Source organism: Mesoplodon bidens (genome assembly GCF_964165515.1).
Source record: "Mesoplodon bidens genome assembly, chromosome: 2".
In the NCBI taxonomy this organism is placed as follows: Eukaryota; Metazoa; Chordata; class Mammalia; order Artiodactyla; family Ziphiidae; genus Mesoplodon; species Mesoplodon bidens.
The window spans coordinates 21,503,370-21,528,239 of NC_138177.1; the positions used below are offsets into that span (position 1 = coordinate 21,503,370).

The following is a 24,870-nucleotide window of genomic DNA, read 5'->3' on the forward strand; positions in this document are numbered from 1 at the left end:
ACTTAGTCGAGGGCTGTCCTGAAGAGAAGTCCTCTTGTACAGAAGGACTACTTTGGACAAAATAGGCCTCTCAATTCTAGGAGATAACGCGCCCAGCTATTGCCATTTTTAACCAAATGCACAGGAACAAGTCATGGTACTGATCGTGCTGGCCTTGAGAGGGACCTCTGCTTCCTTGGCAGGTCATGTTACATTTTTGTCAGCTAAATACAGCAAAGAGTTGCTGCCCGTGGGCAAAACTATCCACTGCAGAGGTATGAAAAGGATGCCGACTTGCCCACAATACATAATACGCTGAGTAAAACTGGTTTCCCCTAGCCCTCCCAGCCGGGCCCCCGCCCCCCCCAGGCTGCCCGGAGTCGAGCTTGTCCAGCGCTCAGCACTGCCCATTCTCAGCGGGACGCCCACGTCGGCCCCCCTCCAGAGTGGCCTGGTCCTGGCCCTGCTGCCTGGGCTCCCTCTGGGAAAATGACCGGCTCTCAGGGATCAGGAGGATTTCTGTTCCTTCCAGCCGCTGCCGGGGAGGAGGGCCAGGAGTCACACACCCAGCTGTGAGAACCTGGGGCCTGAGATGCTACCAAGTCTTATGCTCTAATAGTAGAGTTAGGGAAGCCAAAGGGCGCCAACATCGCCATGGGGGGAGCCCAGCCCCTCCTAACACAGCACAGGGAAGCTGCTTTCATGACTGAACTGTTTTCTTTTAAGCTATAAATGCCAAACAGCCAACTTAGCAGACCTCCCCTTTCCTGCCAGGATGTAGAAAGAATCAGTACAAGGAGGTTGGGCCAGATAAACACCGAGGTCCTTCCAACTCTAAGGTTCTGTGAGATTTTTCCAAAAACTTCACAAAGTACCAGGCAGTGGTAGCTGTGGCGACAGTCACTTGCCCCCGTGGGCACCCCGGGGTGGAGACAAACCAAGGAAAGACCCTGAGCACAGGGTCCCTGGAGCATCCAACAAAAGAGGCATGGGGGGAGGGGCACTTTGAGAAGCAGAAGTGTCAGCACCAGGTGGCAGCGGCGTCTGTCCCCTTCCTGCAGGCTCAATGGGTGTTATGAAGCACTCTCTGGGGGTGCCACCACTGAGGGCTTCGAGGACTTCACCGGAGGCATCGCCGAGTGGTATGAGTTAAGGAAGGCCCCTCCCAACCTGTTCAAGATCATCCAGAAGGCTCTGCAGAAAGGCTCTCTCCTTGGCTGCTCCATCGATGTAAGTCCAGGCCTCCCTCCCTGGCCGCACCCCCACCTGCTCTAGCTGAAGCGAGCCTCCTCCAACAGTGACCAAAGAGACCCACTGCCCTCATTCCCCACATGGTTGGCGCATCTTTTGTCCACCATACTGCACATCACCTGGAGCCCAGGGGTGGCTAGGCAACCACCAGGCTGGCTGGGGTACAGCTGCTGGGGCGATGGTGACTCCAGCCTTTCCTTCTCCAGCCTGCTTACAACCCTCAGCCTCCTTTGACTCACCACCCCGGACCACAGCTTCCTTGAGAGTCCCCTGCCCTCTGCTGGGCCCAAGGCAAGGACCACTCCAGACACCTTCCGCCCCACCTGCAGGGCCTATGACCGGAGGGAGCCCAGCAGCCTTCCCTCCAGTGCTGCAGGGTTAGGGGGCCCGTGGCAAGACTTCAGAAGGCACAGGAAGGAACCATTCCCACGTGCCACCCTTGCTGGCAAACGTCGCCAGAGGAAGGGAGGTGGGCACAACCCCTGTCCCCAAGGAGCCTCCAGGCTTTGCCTGTGCCCGGCACCGGAGCCCTGTCCTAGCTCTGGTCCCTGTGGGGACAGGGGTAAGAAGTCTGGCTCTGGGGGCCCAAGTCTCTGTCTGACTCTAGGCAGGGATTCTCAGACTTTCTCTGCAAACCATGTTTGCATGGCAGAGACCCTTGCTACTCCCACGCAGCCCTTCTCACTGACCCAGACAAAAATAACAACCTCCATCAGAACAGATGGGGGAAGGAATGACTGGGGAAGTTCTAGTAGAACTGAAGCCAATTCTGAAGCCAGGCAGAAACGAAGGACTGTCCTAGTGTAAACCCCACAGCGGGCGGGGCAGCCCTCGCAGTTTCAGGGGACTCAGCGCACCTGGGCCGCCGATGCCGTCCAGGTGTGTGTCCTGAGTCCCCTCCACGGTGCGCCCTTTCCTGCGGGAATTTGCGACCGCGCCGGGCACACACATGAGTGCAAGTGCCGCTCTCCCAGAGGGCTGCCCTCGGCCTCTTCTCTGGTTGTGAATAGTCGGTCAGCACCTCAAAGAAGTAGTAGGAGGGCCTCCACGTGGGAGCGGGAGCCCTCCACCCGGGCCAAGGCCCTGCTGAGCCCTGAGCGACGGAGGAAGGGAGGAAGGGAGGGAGGGAGGAGGCGGGATGCGGCGGCTGGGCTGGGACTGATTCTCCCGCATTTCCAGATCACCAGTGCTGCAGACTCGGAGGCCGTCACCTTCCAGAAGCTGGTGAAGGGGCACGCGTACTCGGTCACTGGCGCCGAGGAGGTAACGCCTGGCAGGCATTCTCAGGGGTCTTTCTCTTGCTCACACGATGGCGAAAGCATTTTCGCTGCTTGCTGAGGGTGGGGCCCGCGTTCCCCAGTCCTCGCTGAAATTCAGGGCCAAGGGGATGGGCCGGCCCTCCCCAGCCCCTGCCGGCCGCGCGCTGCCCTCTGCTGGCCGCGGGTCGGTCCAGGCCCTCTGTGCCACTGAGTTGCAGAATTGTCTCGCTCTTCTGGACCAGCTCAGATAATACAACAACACTGCGTCTGTGTAGTGTTCCATGCTCTTCAAAGTGCTTTCACATTTGATCTCAGAGAAGCCTTGGTGCCCCAGTTACTGTAGTGGTCAAGCCTGACTCTGCCTCTGGCCAGCTGTGTGGCCTTGGGCAGTTATTTGAACTCTCTTCTGCCCCCTAGTTTCCTCAAATTTAAATTAGAAACAGTAATAATAATATCCCTTGTAGGGACTTCCCTGGTGGCGCAGTGGTTAAGAATCCGCCTGCCAGTGCAGGGAACACGGGTTTGAGCCCTGGTCCGGGAAGATCCCACATGCTGCGGAGCAACTAAGCCCATGTGCCACAACTACTGAGCCTGCACTCTAGAGCCCGTGAGCCGCAACTACTGAAGCCTGCACACCTAGAGCCCGTGCTCCACCACAAGAGAAGCCACTGCAATGAGAAGCCTGCACACAGCAACGAAGACCCAACACAGCCAAAAATTAATTAATTAATTAATTTTTAAAAATCCATTGCAGGTTGTTGAGGTGATTCAAACAAGTTAATATATGTAAAGCACTCAGACTGTACCTGACACATTGTGTCTAAGCGGGTCGCTGTCCTGGATTTTGCTGGGGGGGGTTTGTTTTTTTTTTTAATACTATAAATACTATTAGGTAGCCACCATCCACTGTTAATTACAAAACCCAGACTAGATCCCAGGTCTTCTGACATGTGCAGTGCTCTCTCTCTCTCTCGTTTTTTTTTTTAACACCCCCGCATATATGTTTTTATTTTGAAAAATTTCAAGTCTACAGAAAATTTGACAGAACAGTATAATAAACATCTTTCCAGATTCAACAGCGGTTGAAATTTTCCACATCTGTTCTGTCTCTATGTATGTGTACTTTCTTTCTGAGCCATTTGCAAGTAAATTGCAGATGTCACAACAGACACTTCGCTCCTGAATACTTCAGCATTTATCTCCTACCCATAAGGACACTCTCTTACATAATCCCAGTACTATTTTCATGCTGAAGAAATAAACATTAATTCGATAACATGAAACATTTTCCCAGTTGCTCCAAAATGTCCTTTATAGTACCCTCAATGTCCCCAGTCCAGGGTTTAATCAAGATTCATGCACTGCATTTGCTTGTCATCACCAGTGTTCATCTGATGGAGCTCCTGTGACAAAAGTACATCTTATTATAGTTAGTTAAACTAAGGTTCAGAGGTGACGTGTCAACGCAGAGTCTAGAACAAGCACATCTGTGCCTCAGACTCAGGGTAGAGGTTAAAGAGCCCTGGTCCTTGGGGCTTCCCTGGTGGCGCAGTGGTTGAGAGTCCGCCTGCCAATGCAGGGGACGCGGGTTCGCGCCCCGGTCCGGGAAGATCCCACATGCCGCGGAGCGGCTGAGCCCGTGAGCCATGGCCGCTGAGCCTGCGCGTCCGGAGCCTGTGCTCCACAGCGGGAGAGGCCACAGCAGTGAGAGGCCCATGTACTGCAAAAAAAAAAAAAAGTAGAGCCCTGGTTCTCCAAGGGCCAGACCCTGGGAGCTGCCAAAGCTGAGCAGCCATGAGGGTCTGGGAGTCAAGGCCCTCTCCTTTTTGCGATCCCCCTTATTACATGGACTTGACGACTCCCACCCTTGGCTCATGGAGAGAAAGGGGCTTTGGGCCGGAGAACCTCCAGGCCTGGCTTGAATTCAACATCTCTCTCCTCTCCTTCACCCACCCCTCCTGCAGGTGGAAAGCAGAGGAAGCCTGCAGAAGCTGATCCGCATCCGGAATCCCTGGGGAGAGGTGGAGTGGACCGGGCAGTGGAACGACAAGTGAGGAGTGCAGGGTTGGGAGCCGGCGTCGGGGCACTCTTTCCAGGGGTCTCTGAGGAGCTGGGGCGGGGGGAGCCTGGTAGCCGTGCTAAGAATAAATCCCCGAGAGCACAGGCCACCCCAAGCGGGACCCCTGGGGCTGGTGGCCCTCTAGGCTCTTAACCAGTGCACTCCAGCCATCAGGGGGCCTTTACAAGGCCCAGGGCTCCTGGGACGCTCATCCTTTCATCACCTCGTGGTTCCTCCCTTCCCTAGCTCGGCATCACCTTGCTCTTGGATCTTCAGGGAACAAATACACCCTTCCTCCCCTAAGCACTCGATCTATCCCAAGGATGTAAACTTTGTGCCTGTGACCAGAGAGAAGTCCTTCTGTTGGTGTCCAGGGTTCCTGGTAGGCCTGTTAGACCTTCGACTCTCTGGGGTGAACTCCGTGAGCCCCTCTCCTGGTCTTCCTCTGCTCCCTCCTCCACAGCCCAGCACCCACAGGTCTTCACCTTTTCCCAGGCAGCCTCTGCCATGGCATAGAGATGCCCGCCAGGGCCTGCAGGTCAGCCGCAGAGGCCAAGATGAGCGTCCCTCCCCTACATCAAATTTCCAGTCGCCCCTTAAAAGAGCTGACAGGCCCATCTCAGTTTGGGCCACTGATGCTACTTCATGCCTCTCTGATGGGCTGTGTTCATCTTCTGGACTGTTCCTTGTCACCATCTCCCAGGACACTGTATCCTCTTACCTTGCTGCCCGGCACCTCTCAGCCACCTGTGTGTTACTCCCCTCCCTTACTGGGGTCTGGGCCCTCAGGTGGGAGAGCATGTCCCCGGTCCTCAACTTTGGGGCATCTTGGGGAGAAGTCATCGTCCCACACTAGTTTCTAATGCCTCTCCCATTGCTTGGTTTTCCAGCTGCCCAAACTGGAACACTATTGACCCAGAGGAGAGGGAAAGGCTGACCAGACGGCATGAAGATGGGGAATTCTGGTAAGATTCTTAGGCTTTAGGGAAAGAGGTGTCTGATCTTTACTAGAAAATGAGTGAGGTGATCGTGTTGAGGGAGCAGGGGCGTGGGATCCCGGTTTTTGTTGTTGTTTTAAATTCACTGTAAGACCTTGGACAAAAAAATTCTGGAACCTCTTCAATTTGTCCATCTCAGCAGTAGGGTTTCAAAGCTGAGCAGCTCAGCAGAGAAGGCTAAGAATTCCTGCAGGCATGTTCAGGTCCCAGGAGAAAAGAGGGGAGAGATGGGCCTTTCTCCCAACCACTTCCTAGAGATTCATCCCGAGGTCTCAAGAAATGGGTCCCTTGGAGAGTAGCAGTGGGCCCACGCGGCTGTGTCTGTGCTACTCTGGGACCACCTACGTCTGTACAGTACTGGCATTTTACCAAATGAGCAGCCGTATTTTGTCTCATGTGATACACATGGCCCCCATTTTTACAGATGAGAGTTGTGAGTTTCATAGAGGCTTAAGTAACTTGCTCAAGGTCACCTGGCTAGAAGGTGGTAGCACCAGGGCTAGAATTGGCACCTTCCAGTGGCAGACCGGGTGGCCATGTGGCCCCGAGGTGCTTTCTCCTAGCAGCTCTGCCTGGCCCTGACCGGGTCCTAGTCTGGCCTTGGGCGGAAGGTCCAGGCTTATCAGTGTGTCCCTCCGGTAACCTGGGTGCTGCGTCCCTGCTTCTGCAGGATGTCTTTCAACGACTTCCTGAGGCACTATTCCCGCCTGGAGATCTGCAACCTGACCCCTGACACGCTGACCAGCGACACCTACAAGAAGTGGAAACTCACCAAGATGGATGGGAACTGGAGGCGGGGCTCCACCGCGGGCGGCTGCAGGAACTACCCGAGTGAGCACCCTGCCACCGCCCCGCCCTGGCGTGCTGCACCCCATCCTGGCCGCTCCTACCCCCCAGGACTCTCTGCCTCTTCTCCCTGAGTCTCCGCCTCAACACTCTTCTTGTCCCCTCAGCCCCTTGCCTTCTGCACTCACCTGCCTCCCTGCCCGCGCAGAACCCAGACGTGCTGTTTCTGTGATTCCTCTCCAGGCCCTAGATTCCCTGATGCCGTGGCCTCACCCACTGAGGCAGCGTTAACCCCACTTCATACCCACGGGCTACTTGATCCACACGAAGCCCACGCAGCCTAGCCCAGCAGGGGGACCTCACCCACTGGGCCTCTGCACATCCAGGCCCTGGTTGTTGCCTGGCAATCCTCTTGTGCCCAATTCACTCAGCAGATGTTGATGGTGTCCTGCTCAGATGGGGGCAAGGATTCCTCCTCTGGTTTATCCTTTGTTTATTCCCCTGACTCTTCTGCCTTGATGGCCCAGTCCTCCCCTGCCCTCTCCCACTCAGAATTGTCCCGTCATGATGACATTTGCCAGTTATGGAACATACATTGGGTGCTAGGAACTGTGCTAAGTGATTTATTAATATATTACTCCACTTAATCCTCACAACAGCCTTCTGAGGCAGGCACTTTATTATCATCTCCATCTTTAAGATGAGGGGACTGAGGCTTGGAGAGGTTAAGTGACTTGCCCAAGGCCTCACAGCCTTGACTGTGCCTGGGATTTGAACCCAGGCAGTCTGACTGTGGAGTCAGTCTTTAAGTACTGCAGTGGCAAGTCATGGTCATATATTGATTCTCTTGTTACAGATGAGGAAACCGAGGCTCTCAGTGGCATACCTGGGCCACAGAGCAAGTAGTCAGACTGGGACTAGCAGATTCGTGCCTCTAGCTCTGGTGCTTTTTTTTTTTTTTTTTTTTTGGCTGCATTGGGTCTTTGTTGCTGTGTGCAGGCTTTCTCTAGTTGTGGCGAGTGGGGGCTACTCTTCATTGCGGTGCGCAGGCTTCTCATTGCAGTGGCTTCTCGTTGCGGAGCATGGGCTCTAGGCATGCGGGCTTCAGTAGTTGTGGCTCTAGAGCACAGGCTCAGTAGTTGTGGCGCTCGGGCTTAGTTGCTCTGAGGCATGTAGGATCTTCCCGGACCAGGGATCGAACCTGTGTCCCCTGCGTTGGCAGGCAGATTCTTATCCATTGCGCCACCAGGGAAGCCCAGCTCCGGTGCTTTTAATCCTTCACCTCATGTATGCAGCCACCAAGCAAGTTCCAGAGGTGCTGGGATGGTCCTCTGCCTCAGATAAGACTATGTCTCCTACCCACTAGATCAGGGGTTGGCAGACTCTCTCTTAAGGGCCAGATAGTTGACACTTTTGGCTCTGTGGGCCATCTAGTCTCTATGGCAACTATTCAACTGTTGCTGTAGCCCGAAGGCAGCCATACTTAAATGAATAGATATGGCTGTGTTCTAATGAAACTTTATTTGTAAAAACAGGCATCCAGCAGCCCCTAGAGCCGTAGTTTGCCAAACCCTACACTAGATAACTTTATTTCCACAAGTTGAATGTTATTAGGTAAAGGAAGGAGATCACATTAATTATCCTTAAAATGAATGAATCTCAGCTCCTTCCTGCAAATAGGTTTTGAAAGTTGGGAGGGCAGAGACACCATGGGAGTGGGCAAGGGGACAGGCCCAGGAGGACGGGGACACAGAACAAGAGGCTGAGACTGGGCACAGGATGTTCCTGGCCCCTGGGTTCACTGAGGGGGGTGCAGACCTAGTCCCCAAGTCCCCACAGCCAGGCCAGCAGGGCCATCTCTGACCCCCGAGTTAGAGCCTGGTGAGGGGAAGATACCACGGGGAAGTATCACAGCTGAGCCAAAGGAGATCTGGGCCTCAGCTCTGACCACCCTGTTCCAGGATGAGGAATGCCTCCCAAGCCCGGCCAGCCTGAGGGCGAGCAAGAGAGAACTGCAAAGGGGAGTTTCTAATTTAGGTTCCCGTGAGGTTCAGACAGACCCCCAGCCCTCCGCTGCTCATGGCCTGTTCCCACCCGGACGGGCTGCCAGCCAGCCCTGGTCTCTGGTTCCTCTGCCCTGCCATCCCCCCCTCCCAGCAGCCTCCAACCCCTGCGACCAGCGTGGCCTCGTCCCCTCGTCCCCCCGTGCACACCTGTTCACGCTAGGCTGCCGCGTTCTGAGTCACTGACCCCCGCCCCTTGTGGCTGCAGATACCTTCTGGATGAACCCTCAGTACCTGATCAAGTTGGAGGAGGAGGACGAGGACCAGGAGGACGGGGAGAACGGCTGCACCTTCCTGGTGGGTCTCATCCAGAAGCACCGGCGGCGGCAGAGGAAGATGGGCGAGGACATGCACACCATTGGCTTCGGCATCTACGAGGTACAGGAGGGGCATCCGCAGGGCTGGGGCTCCTCCTCCCCTTCCTCCTCGTGTCAGCCCCTGCGACGAAGGCCAACCCCAGAGGCAGACGTGGAGATGGGACCCCAGGCCGGGAGCTTGGCCAAGGAAAAGCAAAGCCACGGGCCGGGCCAGTCTTATGAGACTCATGCAGGGAGGTCCCTGCAATTGGTCTGGGTCACCAGGAGCCCCCCCACCTGCTTCCCCTGCAGCCAGCTTCTGGCGAGTCCCGCTCTTTCCAATGGCCTCCGTGTCCCTTGTCACTTCCCCCAGGCCTGGCACTCTGGCTGGCCACCAGTCTCCAAAGAACAGAACAGGTGTAAGACAAGGACAGAGTATGCCGGCCCGTGTCAGGAGCCGCTGTGAGGGCAGGACTGAGCCAGCAGGTCCCGTCCCGCTGGGCAGAGCCCGCGCTCGGGGCAGGGGAGCGGCCGGCCCTCTGCTCCCACCAGGGCTCGGCCGGCTAGAGCCCCGCCCAACACAGGCGCTCGCACTGCCCCCATGTCCTTTCATTCCGAACCAACTGACCCAACACACTGGGCCCGGTCCCCTCCCCTCTCCCTTCTCCCGCACAGAGGAGAGCTGCTCCTGGCCTGGGGTGAGCAGTGGGAGAAGCGGGGTGCAAGGAAGGCTTCCGAGCCGCTCAAGTGGGGTGCACTTTGCTGTGATGGGTGGGCCACAGTGATGTGCTGGGACCGGCCCACTCTTCCCAGCCCTACATTCAGTGAGGTCACGTGGGCAGCCTGAAAACAGCCACGGCAGGGAGGGGGCAGTATGTGAAGCGTGGACATTAGCAAATACTACACATCAGGTCTCCCACCGAACCCTGAGAGCCGGGCTCCCAGCACGGCACGTAGGAGTCAGACACAGTGTCGGGGAGAAGGCTGTCTGCTCACTTCACTCAGTAGGGAAACACGGCTGCCGCCCGTGGGGCGGCGACCTGCCTGCTCACCCACCAACAGGTGGAGCTGGGCAAGCACCCTCATTTCTAAAAATGCACATAATTCCAAGCTTCTCAGTCTCTGAAGTAGGAGCTGAGGACTTCAGATCTGGGGCAGAATCGCTGCAAGAAAAATGCAGACTGAATTGTGACAGACAGCCCGGACTTGGAAATCCAGCCACGGGCTTTCAGAGCCGAGAAGCACCTATCCCGTTTTAGAGATAAGGAAACCGAGGCCAGAGAAGGGAAATGACTTGCTTGAGGAAATACAGATGGATGTGGCCGGCAGAAGCTTAGAACCAGCACCTGCTGGCTCCCAGCCCCGAGCGCAGCTGTGTCCCTGTGCTGCTTCCTGCAGCCCTGCTTTCCCTGGCGGCGAGGGTGGGGTGTGGGCTTTGCTCCAGGCAGCTGAGTGACCTCAGACAGGTCAGCCAGGTCACTTCACAGCTCCAGGCCTCGGTTTCTTGCTCTATGAGTTAAGAACGGTGCTAAGGGCTCATGCACATTATTGCTGGCTCATAAGATTTTTTTTTTTAAATGTGGGAATACATTGAGTTCCTTGGGAAATAATTACCGGGTTGACTTAGTTCCTATTGCTAAAGCTACAGAGAAAGGCGGGTAGCAAAGGAGACCATCTCAGTGGTGACATTTCTTTCTGGAGCTTTTCCAGAGTCTGAATTCAGCGTGTTCTCCTTTATTTGCAGATTCCAGAGGAGGTACGTCTGGCTCACGTCAGCTGCCGTCCCTGGGGCCTCAGGTTCACCAACAAGGGAAAGGCTTCGACTGCTGGCTCGGGGGTCCTGTGAAGCCTGGGCAGGGGCTGGGGGCGGTGAAGGACGGGTCCCCAGCCCCTCTGGGCCCCGGTGAGGTTGCTCAGGTCCTCGATCCCAGGGTCGAAGCACAGTGTAAGGCAGCTGGGGCCGTCGCCCCGGGGCGTGCTGTCTCCCCAGACCTGGCAAAGCCGCCGCACACATGTAGTCCCGGGTGGAGGGTCCGTGGTCCTGGGGCTGCAGGAGACTCTTCCCGGAGTCCTGCAGTGCTCTTAAAACAGGCCTGAAGGGAAATGATGAGCCCTGCGGTGGTATTGTGAGAAGACGGGGGAGCACAGAAAGAGGCCTGGACCCCATTCCCAGCCCTGCCGTTTGCAGGCTGTGTGACCTTTGGGCAATTAACCTGTCCTCTCTGGACTTCAGTTTCTTCGTCAGTAAAACTGGTCAACCATCCACCTTGCCAGACTATTGGGACGCACTGTGATATGTGAGAGCACTTAGTAGGCCCACGGTTAGGCTCAGCTGAGCTGGTGAGACACACAGTCGCAGTGTGTGTGGTTTGTTTTTTTTTTTTTTTTTACGGTACGCGGGCCTCTCACTGTCGTGGCCTCTCCCGTTGCGCAGCACAGGCTCCAGACGCGCAGGCTCAGCGGCCATGGCTCACGGTCCCAGCCGCTCCGCGGCATGTGGGATCCTCCCGGACCGGGGCACAAACCCGTGTCCTCTGCATCGGCAGGCAGATTCTCAACCACTGCGCCACCAGGGAAGCCCGCAGTGTGTGTTTTTAAAGGCCACAGTTATTCAAGTCGATACATGGGACAGGGCAGTTGGTGGCGTGCTGGGCCTTTGTGGATGCCATGGTCAGACTGACAACCCACGTTTGGGAGCTGGGCCCTGTCCTCGCCGCAGTCCTGGCTGCTTGTGTCGGTGTGTCTATACCACACAGAACTGAGTGGATCCCGGCCGAGGGCACTTTAACGTCCCTGAGTTGTAAGGGGAAGGCTGAGGACCTCTGTCCGAGTGGAGAGATGGGGCATCTGAAGACAGGGTGAATGTGGGTCCCCTGCCGTGTGTGCCTCTGAGTTCCTGTTTGGGGTAGAAAGTTAGCTTTTCACCTAAGGTGATGCAGAGTTGTCGCCGTGAGCCTCTTGTCTCGATGAGTAGAGAGGACGGTGCTTGGAGCCCTTTCCACCCTCCACTCGCACTTGCTCCTGTTTCTTCACCAGTTCACAGGACAGACCAACATCCACCTCAGCAAGAACTTCTTCCTGACGCACCGAGCGAGGGAGCGGTCGGACACCTTCATCAACCTGCGGGAGGTGCTCAACCGCTTCAAGCTGCCCCCGGGGGAGTACATCCTGGTGCCATCCACCTTTGAGCCCAACAAGGACGGGGACTTCTGCATCCGGGTCTTTTCCGAGAAGAAAGCTGACTACCAGTAGGTCGTTCAGCCCTCCTCATCCCCACCCCTTGTTCCTGACCCGCCTGGACCCGCTGGTCCGCTTCTTTTTCTGTAGTACCCACCCGCTTCGAAGGCTTAGCGTGAGGACTTGAGGTATCGAAGAACCTTAGTGCTCTCCTCGGGTCAGCAAAGAAAATAGACACTCGGGATCTTTCTGATGAGAAAGGGATGGTTGTAGAGCAAAGTGCAAATGCCCATCATTTGGGGCAGTGCTGGTAGAATCCCTGCGTCCCCAGCCCACCGGCCTGGCAGAGCCAAGGGTCTAAGTGCCAATCCCGGCGGCCCCTCAGATGTCTCCAGGGCCTCTCCCCGCTACAGTCACGAGGTCTCCAGGTGCTCCCCCGTCCTCACTGGGGCCCCGCTGTTCAGGGACCATTTTTGGCCGACACCGCTGTCGGCGTGGCCTCAGTTCACGATGGCTGCCTCAGCCGTGTCTGCTCAGCTGGGCCCTTGACCGCGTGAGATGTAATCAGCCTCGGGCAACTTAAGCACAAGATTTACTGGAAGGCCCTGGAGACCCTCTAGAACTGATAGGAGGCTGGGCGCCAGAGGGCTGGGGTGTGGGAAGAGGGGGCGTGGCAGCTGCCGTGTCCCCCTCTGACCTTGGGCCACATGCTCAGATCCATGTGGGATGGAGGGGGGGCGCAGTGGGCGGGAGGGGCAGGGATCGGGGGCTCCAAGACAATGCACAGCAGAGAAGGAATTTCCCTCGCTGTGGAGCAGAAGGACCCAGCCCTGCACACAGGGCTGTGTGTGGGGTAAACTAGCCAGGGCCTGAGCTTCAGCTGAAATCTCACCCAGGCCTCCCTGCCTTCTCCCACCCTCGGCAGAGCAAGTAGGCAGCAGGGTACACTGCATGACTCTCCGTGTGAAGATCTATGACGGCAAAGGGCGTTGCAGAGGGAACCTAAAAGCTGTTCCTCGAGGCCAGAGCGCCGGCACCGTAGTACCTGGGAAGCCTGTGCTCTTCGATGAAGATTGAAAACTAGCAAACAAAACAGTTCTGACTCTCCACGTTGTTTTAGGCAGGACACTTCCTTGGATCATTTCTAACTGTAATTTCTGCTGTAGGGGATGTGCTGTCACAGAAACTTGGGGTGCAGAAAACCCCCCTGTGCCCACCCCATGCTGGGTTTAATGGCGCAGTTCCGTTTTAGCCGGGATTTCTGCAGCACTCCCTTTTCAGTAACACACAGTTTCCTTCTGTTTCCAGAGTCGTCGACGATGAAATCGAGGCCAACCTTGAAGAGGTACCGTACTGCTTGAGCTTCACCCGCTCTGTCCTGAACAAGCCCAGGGGCAGCGGAGCAGAAAATAACCCCAAGGGTTTAGGAGGCCCCTAAGATTTCACAAGCACAGCTTGAAACTAGGGTGCATCCCTGGCCTGGGAGTCCGAGAGCACCTCCTGCACTGGCTGTGGCCTCTGCATGGGGCTGGACAGTCCCCTGGATGTAGCCCGCATGCACGGGGTGCCTGGAGGATGGGACACCAGGCTGCTCTGAGCAGTGGGCGGTCTTGTCGCTCCCCCTGCTGGCCCTCAGTTTTCTCATCAACAAAATGGAAACGTTGCATGACAAGATTTTTCAGGTTCCCTAGAGTTCTGGGAGTTGTGATTCAGTGGTAAATCGTGAGGGCTTTGAGGACTACGACTCAGGAATTCCAGACCCAACCTAAGAGTCCAGAGTTGAGGAAAGAAAGCATACAAAGGGGAAGGAGCGCTCTTCCCTCTGTCCCGGTGCCCGCAGTGGCTTGATGATTGTTACTCCTCAGATGCTGAAGCTCCGTGTACTCAGTGAGACATGGAACAATTTCCAAGGGCCTCACAGCTGTGCTCTCGCCACGTTCAGAGTCGTTCCCGACCACACCAGCTAGTCTTCACACTTCTGCGTCCCCATCAGTTAGATCATAAAAGGCCATTTTGGTGGAATGTCGGAGAAGATGCCTCTGTGAGAAATTAGAGTGTAACTCCTTCCCACATAGTTTATAGTCCCTCTTACGTGTTTTAACTGGAAAAAAAAAACTCCTTAATTCCTCACACTGTCCTTCGTCTCAATCCCGGTAACCTTAGAACTCAGGCCTGAGAGAGGGAGAGAGGGTAACTGAGGCAGGAGGGGAGGCCGCCCCGGAAGGGAGAGCAGGCGCCCGCTGGTCACCACGTCTCACTTCTGTGCCTCGCCTTCCAGATTGACGTCAGCGAGGACGACATCGATGATGGATTCAGGAGGCTGTTTGCCCAGCTGGCAGGCGAGGTAAGTGTTCCCCAAACTCTGTGCTGTGCACCCTGCTTGACGCAAAGGAAGGGACCATCTTTGTCCTCAAGGAGACTTCAGTCTAAGGGGGGAGAGGAAACAAACTGAACAAAAAGCAAAGAGGAATTACAAACGTAACTGGGATTTCCGCTCAGAATCCTTGCCCAGGGCCTCTGCACGTCAGTCGCCAGGGCCTTCTGCTGTGGGGGGTCAGCTCTGGCTGTGATCCTCCTGCCTGAGGACTGGGTCTCTCCTTGTGGCTGTTTTGTTTGCTCTGTGCCCCTGCAGCTGAGACATGGATCTCAGCCCCTTCTCTTTGATTGCCACAAAAATATTTGGGGACATGGAGGGTTTTCAATCTCAAGGATGCAAGGAACAGAGTGTCAGCCTTCCCTGTTCTTAAAAAAGAAATCCCTCAGGCATCTAGGCTTCCGTCCACTACAGAGTTAGCAGGCCTCTTCTTCCAACGACTCCAAACAAAGTCGTTCTCCTCCATATATGGAGGACACTAGCTCTCTCAAGTGTCCACCATCGGCTTACCTGGGCCTCCTCATCAGAGTTAAAGCAGGCGCCACCTGCCCCATGCCTCCGCCTGCCTGTCTGCCTCCCTCCCTCCTGGTTTCTAAGGGAAGGGGCATCATAGAGACATACTTCCCCACTGATTGACACACGCGCACACACACACACACACACACACACACACCGCACAATGTCAGTCATAGAGACATACTTCCCCACTGATTGACACACACACACACACACACACCGCACAATGTCAGTCATCATAGAGACATACTTCCCCACTGATTGACACACACACACACACACACACAGAACGCACAATGTCAGTCTTGGTCTTAAATGATGGGGCTTGTCCGCCAGTTACACAATATGTGTAAGTGAACAGAGGTACCCGCACCACCTCTGAGGAGCCCTGGCATCAAGGGCCACAGAAAAAGTGCTGGGGCAGTTCTTGGAGACAGCCGGTCCCAACCAGCTTTGCAGGAAGCCAGATCTGGGTTTTAAAGGGAGAGGAAGGCATGCTGGGTGCGAGGAAGGGTATAGAGAACTGAGTCAAAAGACCACAAACACGGGTAGAGTGGAGAATGTATTCTTTATATTCTCTACAGCAGAGCGATGGCGAACGAACTCTGCCTGGAGCACACTGTGCGTTAAAACACTATCAAACACTTGGGCTGTCGCTGTGTTCCTTGTGTAGCCTGGCGGGGGCAGCAGCAGCCTATCCTGGGGGCTTGTTAGAAATGCACACCCACAGACCCCTCCCCGCCCCAGCTCTAATGCACCTCTCGGGCTCAGCCAGAGCAGACACCCGTTACACGTCTGCTGCGTGCTTCACGCAGCCCCAAGGGAGCCAATAACGACACTCGGGTTGCATGTCCACAGGATGCAGAGATCTCTGCCTTTGAGTTGCAGACAATCCTGAGAAGAGTTCTGGCAAAGCGTAAGTACCCACCCCTCGCACATCCCTCATCCTGCTTCTCCTGCAACGTGAGGGGACACAGCAACCCTTCCCCTTCCCCGGCTCAGCGGCTGTGGCTGAACCGTCACCCCCACTCCTGCTTAAACGCCACCGTCACCACCAAGGAACTGGATGAAGGAGGTTCTCCCCGATGTGATAAAAAAGGGCGGGCGAAGGTTTCTGGAGTCTAGAGGTCAAAGATAACATCCAGGTTTCCACGACTTATTAGCTCTGTGATTTAAACCAAGTTAGATAATCTCCCTGACTCTTGTTTCCTTATCTGCAAAGTAGGCATATTATTAACTTAACCTCTTCAGAGTGGTTGCATGTCTTAAATAAGATGACAGACAGGTAGGAATTGCCTAGCACAAAGCCTGGGCTCCGTATATACGGTGACTCTTACGATGATTAATTGCTAAGAAAAAGCGTGATGGGAGCCAGAAAGCATCCCCATCCCTGGATTCCCGGCTGTATTTAGTGGGGAACCACTGACAGTGACGACAGCTCACTGATAAGCCAGAATGGAGAAACAAGTGGTCCATCTTCCACTCCAGCTAAGGGGATGGCATTAAACAGGCTCATCTCCCAAATGTGTGTTCAAGGGAGGCTGGTCGAGCCAGTTCTTGATGGGAGAAATGTCACTTCAGTTGAGCCAGTGGGCCAGGCGAGTGGTTTCAAGGCTCCAGAAATGACTGCTCTCACGGACAGAACTGGGTGGAGACTTGAGAAGGAGCTGGAGAGCCATGGTCCTCAGGCACCTTTTCGGGTTAAACCGTTTCTTAAGCAAAAAGTATCAAAGGATGGATTGTCCACCTCCCCAGTGTTGATCACCGCTGCAGGGGGTGGGGAGAAAGCACCCCCACACACTACTATTCTCCCCCTCAAGTTATCACCAGAACCAGTCCACTGAGCAGGGGTCTGTACGGTGTCAGGAGTTCTCGGCCCGGATCCGAAATGAGGCCTATGTCGTCGGGTCTGAGCGCCAGCCTGGGGATCGTCTCCAGAAGCCAGGGGGTCCAGCGGCCAGGGTAGGGCTTCCCCAAGGCGAACCCTGGTCCTCGGCACCCCTCCTCCAATCTGGGGGTGACGAGAAGATGGTGTTTACCCCCGAGGCCACCAGGCACGAGTGAGGTCACAGGCTGTTAAGCTGTGTCGTTGTCATGAACCCAGGGACACTGAGCCCCATTGTTTCTGCACAGATGTGGGGAGGGGGAGGGGAGGGATCGGGCCACGCTCGGATTCAGCTGCTGCTTGTTGGGGGCGCGGCAGTAGCCTCACCCGGGCCCCGGAACTCGTACCCTTCCCCGCTCCACACCCGGTGACGACTCCTGCCCAAGGGCCCCAGGCACAGCCCACACCCACCCCCACACCCGAGAAGGGGTCAGAGCCCAGAACAGCAGCTTTGAGACAGGTTACGTCCTGACCTTTCACAAGGACATGAAAAGGGTGGGCTCCCCTGAAGGCTGTGGGAACAGACTCACATCTGTGACAAGGCTCTCACGCCACCTGTCGACCACCAACTAGACGGGACTCAACCCGTGAGTGACTCACCTAGGAGAGCACAGGCTGCGGACAGGCTCTGGCCCTCTGGCTAACCCAGCTGGGGACACAGAGGCCCCCTAAATGCCTGCAGACGGGCAGTTAAGTAAACCCCTTCCTCTCTCAGGGCCCTGCCTAGAATGAACGCGTGGGGCCCCGCTATCTCCACAGGTGACTTTGCATCTTATGAACACTTCAAGGCCCAGACTCTTACCATTCTCTTATTTATTTAAAAAGCACTTATTATAACCCCGTATGCCCATGGCCGATATACAGAGAAGTCAGGCAAATATAACACAGCCTCTGCACTGTCCCAGTATGGTGGCCACCTCCCTCATGTGGCTATTTAAAACAATTTAAGTGGCTCCCATATCGGAGGGTGCAGATACGGAATATTCTGCGATCGTACAAGGTTGTACTGGACAGTACTGCTCTAGAAGATGTTCCTGTCACACTTATTTTTGTCTCCTAGGCCAAGATATCAAGTCAGACGGCTTCAGCATAGAGACCTGCAAAATCATGGTTGACATGCTCGATGTATCCTTTAATGGGCCCCGCAGGACAGAGGCTGGGAGAGTTTGAAACTTCACTCCAGGAAGATACAAACGCAGGTCTCCTCCCCTTCACAGCGGCCAGCTGTCCCTGCTGGCTGAGGCGTAGGACTGTTGTCAGCGCCGACCTCCCTTGGTAGGGAAATTCGAGGGACTTCAGCTGAGGGAATGTGAGATGCCACAGGCTGAGGGGTTCCTGCAGGAAATTCCCGACAGTACGCCCGCTGGGCAGCTTAGATGTGTTACCTCTAGGGAAATAGTCCCTAAACCATGATACTCTTTTTTTTTTTTTTTTTTTTTATCTTTTTAAATTTTTGGCTGCATTGGGTCTTCATTGCTGCGCGCGGGCTTTCTCTAGTTGCGGCGAGCAGGGGCTACTCTTCGTTGCGGTGCACGGGCTTCTCATTGCGGTGGTTCCTCTGGGCTGTAGGTGCACGGGCTTCAGTAGTTGCAGCCCGTGGGCTCAGTAGTTGTGGCTCGCGGGCTCTAGGCGCATGGGCTCAGTAGTTGTGGCGCACAGGCTTAGTTGCTCCGCGGCATGGGGGATCTTCCCGGACCGGGGTTCGAACCCGTGTCCCCTGCATTGGCAGATGGATTCTTAACCACTGTGCCACCAGAGAAGTCCCTACCATGATACTTCTGATGTGAATGCTTTCCCCAGTCATGATTTTCTTCCTGATTCATAAGATAGGGGCCCACCCTCCAAGAGCACTTCTCCTTGCTCTGGCTCCTTCCCAGGCCAGCACCCAGCCCTGAGGCCGACTCATCATCCATCTGCTGTCCCTGCTGCTTACTGAGAGGTGCTGGGCAAGGATGGCCTGGATGGCTTAAGCTTCTATGAAGTTTCATCTGCTGGGCTCATGGCACCTGCCGTGTAGCTCCCCTCACAAAAGCCCTCTTAGAAATAACGATACTCCCTAAATGGGCAAGGGCACAGCCATTAGAAGCCACCTGAAGCCTCTGCATGTCCTCCAACAGCTCCTTCTTAGCAGGAATTGGGGCCAGCTGCATAGCACCCCCAGACCCGTCAGCACACAGAGTCGGGGGACCAGCAGGTCTCTATTGAGCCCTTCCACCAACCTTCAGAGGGAGGTCTAGCCAGTGCGAAGAGCAGGAAGAGGGTCCTTCTGCAAGGGCTCCTCGTGATCGAGCTGTGGTTACCAGGCTCTCCAGGGGAGAGGACAGACCAGGTGCACGGCCCACGTGAACCCAGACTCGGGGAGCTTTCCTTAACTGCAGGCAGTCGGATGGGAGTGGCAAGCTGGGTCTGAAGGAGTTCTACATTCTCTGGACCAAGATTCAGAAATACCAAGTAAGAGCCCAGGAGGGCCGGGCGGCAGGGGGGTGCATCTGTGCGGGCAACACGCCATGCACGTACTTTTGGATGCAGCAGCTCTTTAGGACGGTGGAGGAGCATCTCCAAGCAGAGGGGATTGTACTCATAACGGAGCTCAGAATGGGTGAAGACAGGGCTGGGCAAATGCAAACAGGAAAAGCAAAGACTTTGCAAGTTAAGTGGTTTACTTCCTGCCTTATTGGCCGGAAACGGGGTCATCTAAAAGCCACCATCAAGTGTCCTGAAAAGGCCACGTAGCCCCTTGTAGTTTGGGTTTTTGACAGCTAAAGTACAAAAATGACAGAAGATAATAACAGGGGCTCATGTAGTTGGCTAGGTGATTTGATGGGCATATTTATAAACTAGCTCATGGAGAAAGGCAAATACCCTTTAAGGCAGGAACATGGGTGATGCTTCCAAGGCCAAACTAGAGGCATGGAGCTGGAAGAACTTCAGGCCCACTTGGCACACAGCACAGAGAGGGAACTTGCCACCTTTTGGGTCATGGTTTTCTAACTATTTTGCATGTTCCAGAAAATTTACCGGGAAATCGACGTGGACAGGTCCGGAACCATGAACTCCTATGAGATGCGGAAAGCATTAGAAGAAGCAGGTAACACCTCCTAACTGTATTTTCTTTCTTTTATCTGTAGAATATGTGAAAACTTATTCTATACGATACAAAGTTTGGTCAGCTATGAAATAGAGTAGGTGCTGGTTCAGTACAAACACAGCCTTTTCATTCGCCTTTTGAAGATTAATTGGTAAAATGAAATGGAGTCCAGGACGCTCTGCCCTCTAAGCCTTCTGGAATCTCAGTTTTCCTCCAAGGGCCCCAGCAGGTCGCAAGCAAAGCCAGTTTTCAGCAGACCCACACACCCTGCCCTCGTCCGTTCAGGTGCAGGGCTGGTCAGGCAGAAGTGGGATGTCCAGCTCCACCCTTGGGTGAGTCTTTAGCAGCACGTGATGTCAGTAAAAGGGACACCAGCTGTGGGAGACCAGCAGAGTGGGAGACTGGTATGCTTAGGGGACAGATATGACAATATGAGGTTGTCCATTCGTTGGGATGTAATGCTGCAGCAGAGACCCCAAATAAGTGGTTTAAACAGGATACACCTTCCTCTCACATAACGATTCAGGCTCAGGCCGACCAAGGCCAGATGGTGTCTCCTGCTGTCAGGGACCCAGGCTCCTTCTCTCATACTGTGTCACCAGCCCTTAGATCGTCACCCGTATCTGCAGGACGGGGACGGCTTGTCACCACAACCACGTTCTAGCAGTGGGCTGACAGAAGGAGGGAAAGAGGGGCCCCTTGCCTTTAAGGGCACCTGTCACTCTGTACACAAATCCCAGTGCCAGGGCTTAGTCACAAGGCTTCAGAGGGCTGCCAGGGAAGCTGAGAAATGCAGCCTTGATTCTAGGCAGCCATGGCCTGTTAAAAATTCCACAACTACGGAAAAAGGCAGAATTAATATTCGTTTAGCATGAACAGTTTCTGCCACATACATCCAGGAAGAATCTCGTCTCCAAGGCGACTCAGAGTGAGACAAACAGGAAAGGAGAGATAGGTTATGATAGCATGAGATAGCCTGACCGTGAAAGTAGGGGCAGGCATGTTAGTAAGGAGGCGGGGCTTCCTGGTGGCCCAGTGGGCAAGACTCGGCGCTCCCAACGCAGGGGGGCTGGGTTCGATCCCTGGTCGGGGAACCAGATCTCACATGCATGCCGCAACGAAGACCTGGTGCAGCCTAAATAAATAATAAATAAATATTAAAATGCAAAAAAAAAAAAAAGAAAAGGAGAGAGGCAGGGTGGAGGTGAGCAGTGTGGAAACAGAAACAGTGGCAGAAGGCACTGGCTTTGCAAAATAAAAAGTCTCCCAGCAGAGCAGCCAGGGGACCAAAGCAATTTTAACTGTCATCTGCCGGGTCCAGAGCCCATGAACAGAGCCCCAGGGTGCAATGGAACACTTGGCAGTGGGTCTGCATGTTCATTTAACCGCAGGTTTCAAGATGCCCTGTCAGCTCCACCAAGTCATCGTTGCTCGGTTCGCAGATGACCAGCTCATCATCGATTTTGACAATTTTGTTAGGTGTTTGATTCGACTGGAAACACTATTCAGTAAGTGCCCATTTGGGTAAAGGCCCATTTCAGCTCTCTCGGTACAAAAGCAGCCTGCCTTTCCCCACGGGCGAAACCACCTGAGCCAGAGACGTGTCTGTCCAGTTGAGAATGAAAATCCTTCTTTAATCTGGGGACAGAGGGAAGAAATCATAACTTGTGACATTCAGTGAAATCAGCTGCCAGACTGGGGAAAAGGATAATGTGACCTCTGTTGCAGCTCACTTATATGACATCCTGTTTCTGCCTCCACAGGGATATTTAAGCAGCTGGACCCCGAGGACACTGGCACGATCCAGCTTGACCTTATCTCTGTAAGTCAGCAGCTTCCCAGCCCCTACTCCTAGGGGACGGAGGGGAGAAGGGCTGTTACTTGGGCGACAGAGATCTGTGGCTTTTGGTCTGTCAGGCTGTAAATTGTAAGATCCCACCGTGCACCTCTATTGGCAGTCATTTCCCAACTACCCATTGATCCTCGAGTCCAAGAAAACACCTGGTCCCTCCTCCCAGAAGCTTTGCCTTGAGAATAGCACAAGGTTAAAATAAGAAGAGGGTGGCTGCAGAATCCCTCTTAGAAAACTAAGCTGCTAATTAGCATGCATGGGAGAAGATGCTTATTATGCAAAGAAACCCTTTGGATGAAATTCAAGTGGGTCTTGGGAAGATCTGTCATTCTTAGATCTACTTAAAATACTTTCTGCACAAATTACTTTTCTCTACTTCCTCCACCTTTAAAATAAAATAACAATAGTAGATAAGCTTACCATATATAATGATTGTGCTCATGTGTCTGGAACCCCAGCAATGGGCACCTCTGAAACGATCATCGCTCGAATTTCAGCTGGTAGGCCAATTCCACAGAAAGCAAAGCGCAAAATGTTCTCTTGTCATCCGAAGACAGAAAGTTCTCTCACTTCAAAGAAGGAAGCCAGCTGGGGTTACTTTTCATCCTCACCCGGCTCCAGCTTGCATTTTCCTCTGTCCAAGGGGGAACTGAGCTTGGAGCAACACAGGCTACAGAGACTGGGGTTGGGTGGCCAGTGCTGGGTAGGAACGACCAAGTCCCAGGGACCAGAGAGGAACAGAGTCGTAAGAAGGACGAGGGTGAGGGACCGGCACCTCCTTCCACTGAATTTCAAACTCTGGAGGAAGCCAGCAACTAAAGAGCTCTTTCACTCGGTATTATGCATTTTAAAGTAACGTGAGCCAACTGTTCTGGTTCCAAAGAACACTAACTTGCTTAAAACTCTATGTCGCTGGAGCTTCCCTGGTGGCGCAGTGGTTGAGAGTCCACCTGCCAATGCAGGGGACGTGGGTTCGTGCCCCGGTCCGGGAAGGTCCCACATGCCGCGGAGCGGCTCGGCCCGTGAGCCATGGCCACTGAGCCTGTGCGTCCGGAGCCTGGGCTCCGCAACGGGAGAGGCCACAACAGTGAGAGGCCCGGGTACCGCAAAAAACAACAACAACAACAACAACAACAAAAAAACCTCTATGTAGCTCAGGAAATAACCCTCCCCTGAGACTGCACTCTAAGGTAGAGGCAATACAATTGGGACCTAAACATGCCACGTGTGCAGTTTGGGAAACTGTAGCCCCCTTTATCCTTCTGGCTGGAAGTCTTATTCCTCCCCGGCTCCCACTATTTTCTGCGGCCAGCCTACTCAGACCATCCTCCCATTTCCTCTGAGAAACATCTGACCCACTGGCTTTCCCTCCTTTTTCTCAGCCTCGCCTTTCACAGGTCCCTGGAGTTCCCCACACTCAACTCTCTTTTTGCTGAGGCTGCAACAGAAGAAGACCTCTCCTTCAGTCTGCAGTGATTGTTAGCCTTGCCTGCAGGTTGCAGTCCTGGGGAGCTTCGCAAAAGTCCTGATGTCCAGGCCCATCCCAGACTAATTTCATTAGAGTCTGATTTAAAGTTCCCAGATTATTCCAGTAGAGAACCAAGGTTGAAAACCACTAATTTAAGGGCTATCCAAACTAACCTTTGATGTGACACTGAGGCAGGGATACAGAAATGCTAAGTTTTCCAAGTTTCACGTTTCATGTGTTTCAGTCAACCCTGTAATACGATTCATGACCACCTGATTCAGATAACAGCTTTTTACGACCCTGAAAAAAGCTAGACTCTAGAAATCAGGTAAAAAAAATGTGGGTTAATACTCTGATATCGTAACCCTTGATCAGCTTTTCTCGTACAACAGTCAATCTTTCAGAATAATCTATAGGTACTTAGATAGCCTTTTAATTTTAAGAATGCTCACTGAACTGATTTGTTTTTTTTCCTTCCCCACAGTGGCTGTGTTTTTCAGTACTTTGAAGTTATAACTAATCTGCCTGAAGACTTCTCATGAAAGAAGATCAGCCAAGGACTAAGTCTCCACAGAGAAACTTTTTATCTGGATCTTGAAATTATGGGAACATTTACTTAAACTGATGATTAGAGCTGAAAATGAGGATACTATCTACTTGAGAAAGCAGAACTTTCAGATATCAAAAAGATTTGCATATAATCATACTAAATGCAAGTGAGTCACTTAACCCTTGAAAAACTTAGAGAAAACCTTCAATCTGTACATAGTATACACTTTACTTTTTACACACTTTCCTGTTTATAATAATACTAAATCAGGAAAAAATGCAGGGAGGTATTTAACAGCTGAGCTTAATTTAACATTCAGTCAACCTTAAAGGACACAAGGTCCTTGCCGGCAATATTTAAAGCAACTTTGAGTTTAAAAATACAGTTGTGACATGTACCAAAGAGCTGTCCAGGGATTACCATTTCCCTTGAGTAAAATGGAAAAATCTGATGCATCACGAAGGCATCTGAAGAGGCCAGGTTAGAAGCACATCTCTATCATTTGGGTTAAATAAGAGACAGATTTTATATAAAATTGATTGGTTAACTGTGTCTGTCTCAAGTCCTTGCGCATGTCTGGTCTTACAAACTGAGCGTTAGGATACTGAAGGGACACTCCTGTTGCTCAGCTGAAGTGATGACCCAAACCGGGGGTCCCGTCTGCAAGCCCACAGTGACAGAAGACAGCACAGCTGTTCGCCGCCTGCCTCGAACCTTCCCAGACTTCACCGCTAGCGTTCGTGCACGGATCAGGGGGGACCCCCATGGAAACCACATGCACGGGTTTCCTGGCTTCACCCTGGGTAAATGCTAGCGACACTGTGCAAATACTGCCTTGTTGCCTTATCTTCTTCCAAATGTACTGTTCAATAAAGAGTCGCCCAGGCAATCCCACGTGGGTGCCGCTCTTCCTGGAGGGCGCAGCGGTGAGCACACCCAATCACACCCCGTCCCACTCTAGCCAGGCGCGCGCGCTCCCTCCGTAAATGCCGGTATTGAGAGGAAAGGGCAGCTGACCTCCATGTCGGTGTGGAACTATACAGCTTTCTAAAAATCCAATTCAGAAGCTTTGATAATTGGCCATAAAGTCAGCTCCAATTTCTACTGCTCCTTGGTCCCTTAAGGAGGTACCAGCAAGTTTGTGCTCTGCCCGCCACCTGCCTGTCCCTTTGGTGGAGTGAACAAGAGGGAGCCAGGAAGACATGCAGCTAAACCATGGTCGTCTGCGGGGATCCTTGAGGAACCGTAGAAGGGAAAGATGTCAGGTGG

The 24,870-nt window shown here is 53.8% G+C and overlaps 1 protein-coding gene across 1 annotated transcript in view; it reads left to right on the forward strand.

Annotated features, from left to right (window-relative positions):
* The window catches only part of LOC308627965 (calpain-2 catalytic subunit), a 54,278-nt gene extending 29,788 nt beyond the window's left edge, over positions 1-24,490 (forward strand). Inside the window, exons 5-21 of the mRNA XM_081254482.1 lie at positions 1,041-1,209; positions 2,410-2,493; positions 4,454-4,539; positions 5,439-5,513; positions 6,217-6,377; positions 8,604-8,773; positions 10,436-10,447; positions 11,728-11,939; positions 13,177-13,213; positions 14,147-14,212; positions 15,617-15,674; positions 17,704-17,768; positions 19,026-19,094; positions 19,653-19,731; positions 21,123-21,239; positions 21,495-21,553; positions 23,536-24,490. Coding sequence (XP_081110608.1) covers positions 1,041-1,209; positions 2,410-2,493; positions 4,454-4,539; positions 5,439-5,513; positions 6,217-6,377; positions 8,604-8,773; positions 10,436-10,447; positions 11,728-11,939; positions 13,177-13,213; positions 14,147-14,212; positions 15,617-15,674; positions 17,704-17,768; positions 19,026-19,094; positions 19,653-19,731; positions 21,123-21,239; positions 21,495-21,553; positions 23,536-23,559 — 1,543 coding nt within the window. The 3' untranslated portion in view covers positions 23,560-24,490. The remainder of the gene's footprint in view (positions 1-1,040; positions 1,210-2,409; positions 2,494-4,453; positions 4,540-5,438; positions 5,514-6,216; positions 6,378-8,603; positions 8,774-10,435; positions 10,448-11,727; positions 11,940-13,176; positions 13,214-14,146; positions 14,213-15,616; positions 15,675-17,703; positions 17,769-19,025; positions 19,095-19,652; positions 19,732-21,122; positions 21,240-21,494; positions 21,554-23,535) is intronic.
* The last annotated feature ends 380 nt before the right edge of the window (positions 24,491-24,870 follow it).